This window comes from Fomitopsis serialis (assembly GCF_022376445.1).
Source record: "Fomitopsis serialis strain Sig1Antser10 chromosome Unknown B0H18scaffold_226, whole genome shotgun sequence".
Classification (NCBI taxonomy): domain Eukaryota; kingdom Fungi; phylum Basidiomycota; class Agaricomycetes; order Polyporales; family Fomitopsidaceae; genus Fomitopsis; species Fomitopsis serialis.
The window spans coordinates 5,463-7,911 of record NW_025955186.1 but is presented as its reverse complement, the minus strand read 5'-3'; the positions used below and the strand labels follow the sequence as shown (position 1 = coordinate 7,911).

Sequence of the window (2,449 nt, the reverse complement as noted above, 5' to 3'; positions counted from 1 at the left end):
TGGATGCGCGGGGAGTGCGTGTGGGCGAGCAGGTTGCTGCTGGAGGGAGCGGATGCTGGAGTCTGGGGATGACATGGAGCGCGGAGCGGCGGGTGAGATGAATAAGCGCGTGGTTCGATGCGGGGTGGAAGACGCTCACCTGGACGACGCGCAGACGGGTTGAGGAGGGCGGGAGGGTATCCGGAGGGGAGGGCGGGGGGAAGCTGGTGGGGAGGCGTGTTTATAGGCGGGTGATGGCGGGGGATGTTCGCTTGGGGAGTGTATTGGTCTTCGCTCGCGGAACGTGGCTCCTGCCTGTCGTCCCCGTCCAGACTCTGACCGCCCGCCATTTAGATCCCCCGATGCCTCCGTCAGCCTCCCTCCTCGCCGTCCTCGCTCGGAAACAACACCGCATGTTTCAGCTGTCCAGTCTGCCATGCTACTGTCTGCCCACACAGACAATGCCCGGGGGCAATCTGTGTTCGCTCTGCGTTCGATGCATCCGTCCGGAAGACGTTGACGTGTCCGCGGTCGAGGCGTCCTGCGAGTCTGATAAGCCCTGATCGAACCGTCGATGGGCCAATGCAGCTCTCGATCGAAGTCACACCAGGCTTCGCTTCTGGCCCCGCGATGAGCTCGTGCAGGCTGCCTGGTTCTGGCTCTGTCACTGTGTACTTACACTGGTATGTGCGTTACCATCCAAGTGCCCCGTCCAACCCCTCGTCGTGTCGGCGTTCGTCAGTTATCAGGGATGACAGGATACGCCATAGTGTCGCCTCATCACCGTATTCGCCTCTGATTGCCTCCCGAGGCAACTGCCATGCTCAATTAGATCGACTCTGCCGCTCCTTTCGTCTCTCGGGTATCCTCCTCGGTCGTGGATATCACCCGGGAGTCTCAGACGTGCACGTGAGTGGGGTTGCCTTTCCTACGACGAACCGGCTTCTGCTTCCACGGCCTACGCCACCCAACTCGCCGATCGCATTGGCAACACAGAGGTATAGCTGCTCTCTGGAGAGGCGACGCGGACAGAGAAGGTGCGTTGTAGTATTCTGTTGCGATCGGTTTGAAACCCTCACGAGGAAGTCCTCCATGACTTGCTCGACGCGCCGGATGGGTCGACTAACGACCTGCAGAGAAACCACGCCCGGGATGCCAGGAAAGACAAGGCCAGCAACGAGCAGAAGTTACGGGAAACGTCTCCTCGCCCTACCCAGAATCGTCGTTCGGAGAGCAAGCCGGTCTAATGAACTTGAAGGGGGCACAGATCTCGCCTCTGTCAACATGAAGAATATTCTCCACGTCATGCATTCGAATGGATCGACGACCGAGGTCTGGGTGCGGTGGGCCATGTAGCAGGGAGCGCATTGAGCGACTGGTCAGGTCGCTGAGTACGCGGCGGACGGAGACGATGGGCAACAGTGGGGGCGGGGAGCTGGAGGGACGGCAGCACGAAGACGTCGGAAGGCCGGACGATGCGTCCTGACAGATCTTGTCTACTTTGGTACTTGGAGGAAACCGACTGGACACTCAGAGTGTGACGATCCTTGGACGACCCCTGGGCCCTCTGTCGCGCGTCAACGTTTCAACGTCGAGGGTCGAACAAGTCCGATGCATTATTGCTGGTACTGGATCTATGTAACTCGTAATGCATGCTCTTGATACTGCGAAACCTTGATGCCAGGTTTTGAATGCGGAGGAGCGTACATTTGATCACAAGATTGCATGACCTCTGAGAGGACCGTGACCGTGTAGAGCAAGTGACGCTCGTCCTCCGAGTCGCGTCGCGTCGCGTCGTTGAGGTTGCCACAGTGACGCTCGCTTGCCACCATTAATTGCACCGACCTCCGTCTTGTGCTGCACTGTTCCCGCCTTCCGCTTCCCCCTTCTCTACGACCGCAGCTATGTCCGACGACTCGGAGCGCGCGATCAAGGTCGAGCAAGCTGATTCCTCCGAGCGCGTGCAGTTCGACGCGGAGAGCACCCTCGGCGCGGTATATAGACTGCCCACGAAGGAGGAGGACTCTGTTCAAGTTGGTTCCGCTCAGCTACCCAGGGCTTCGCGGCCCTCCTCCCAGTGGTACATCCTCGTGCCGACGGTCGAGCGATTTGAGATAGAGCGCAGAGAGGCAGCGCAGGCGGCTGCCACGAAGCGTGAGGAGGCTGGTGAGTCGTATGAGATACAGTTGCTTCAGCACAGGTGAGGACAATGTTCACAACGTACTGTTTAGACACGGGCATACCGGTAAAGGCAGAGCCCCTTGAGGATGACTGGCTAGTCCAGTTGCCACCACCTGGAACCTACTCCGACTTGACGGACGAACAACAGCACGAAGCTGTTCTGCGACTCAGGAATGTGAGTTCATTCTGATCTGACTATGCCATCTGTACCGCTTATAGCTCCGCGCAGCCTATCGCCAAGATCAAGAAAGATTCGCAGTTTACGTGGAAGACGGTGGCGGACCGGATG

At 58.9% G+C, this 2,449-nt stretch overlaps 1 protein-coding gene across 1 annotated transcript; it reads left to right on the top strand.

The window, feature by feature from the left end:
• Window positions 1–322: 322 nt before the first annotated feature.
• Window positions 323–1,647, top strand: B0H18DRAFT_1052865 (uncharacterized protein). Its single transcript, XM_048030996.1, has one exon. It carries the CDS (start codon window positions 562–564, stop codon window positions 1,333–1,335), a length of 774 nt encoding a protein of 257 aa, XP_047885556.1. The 5' UTR covers window positions 323–561; the 3' UTR covers window positions 1,336–1,647.
• The last annotated feature ends 802 nt before the right edge of the window (window positions 1,648–2,449 follow it).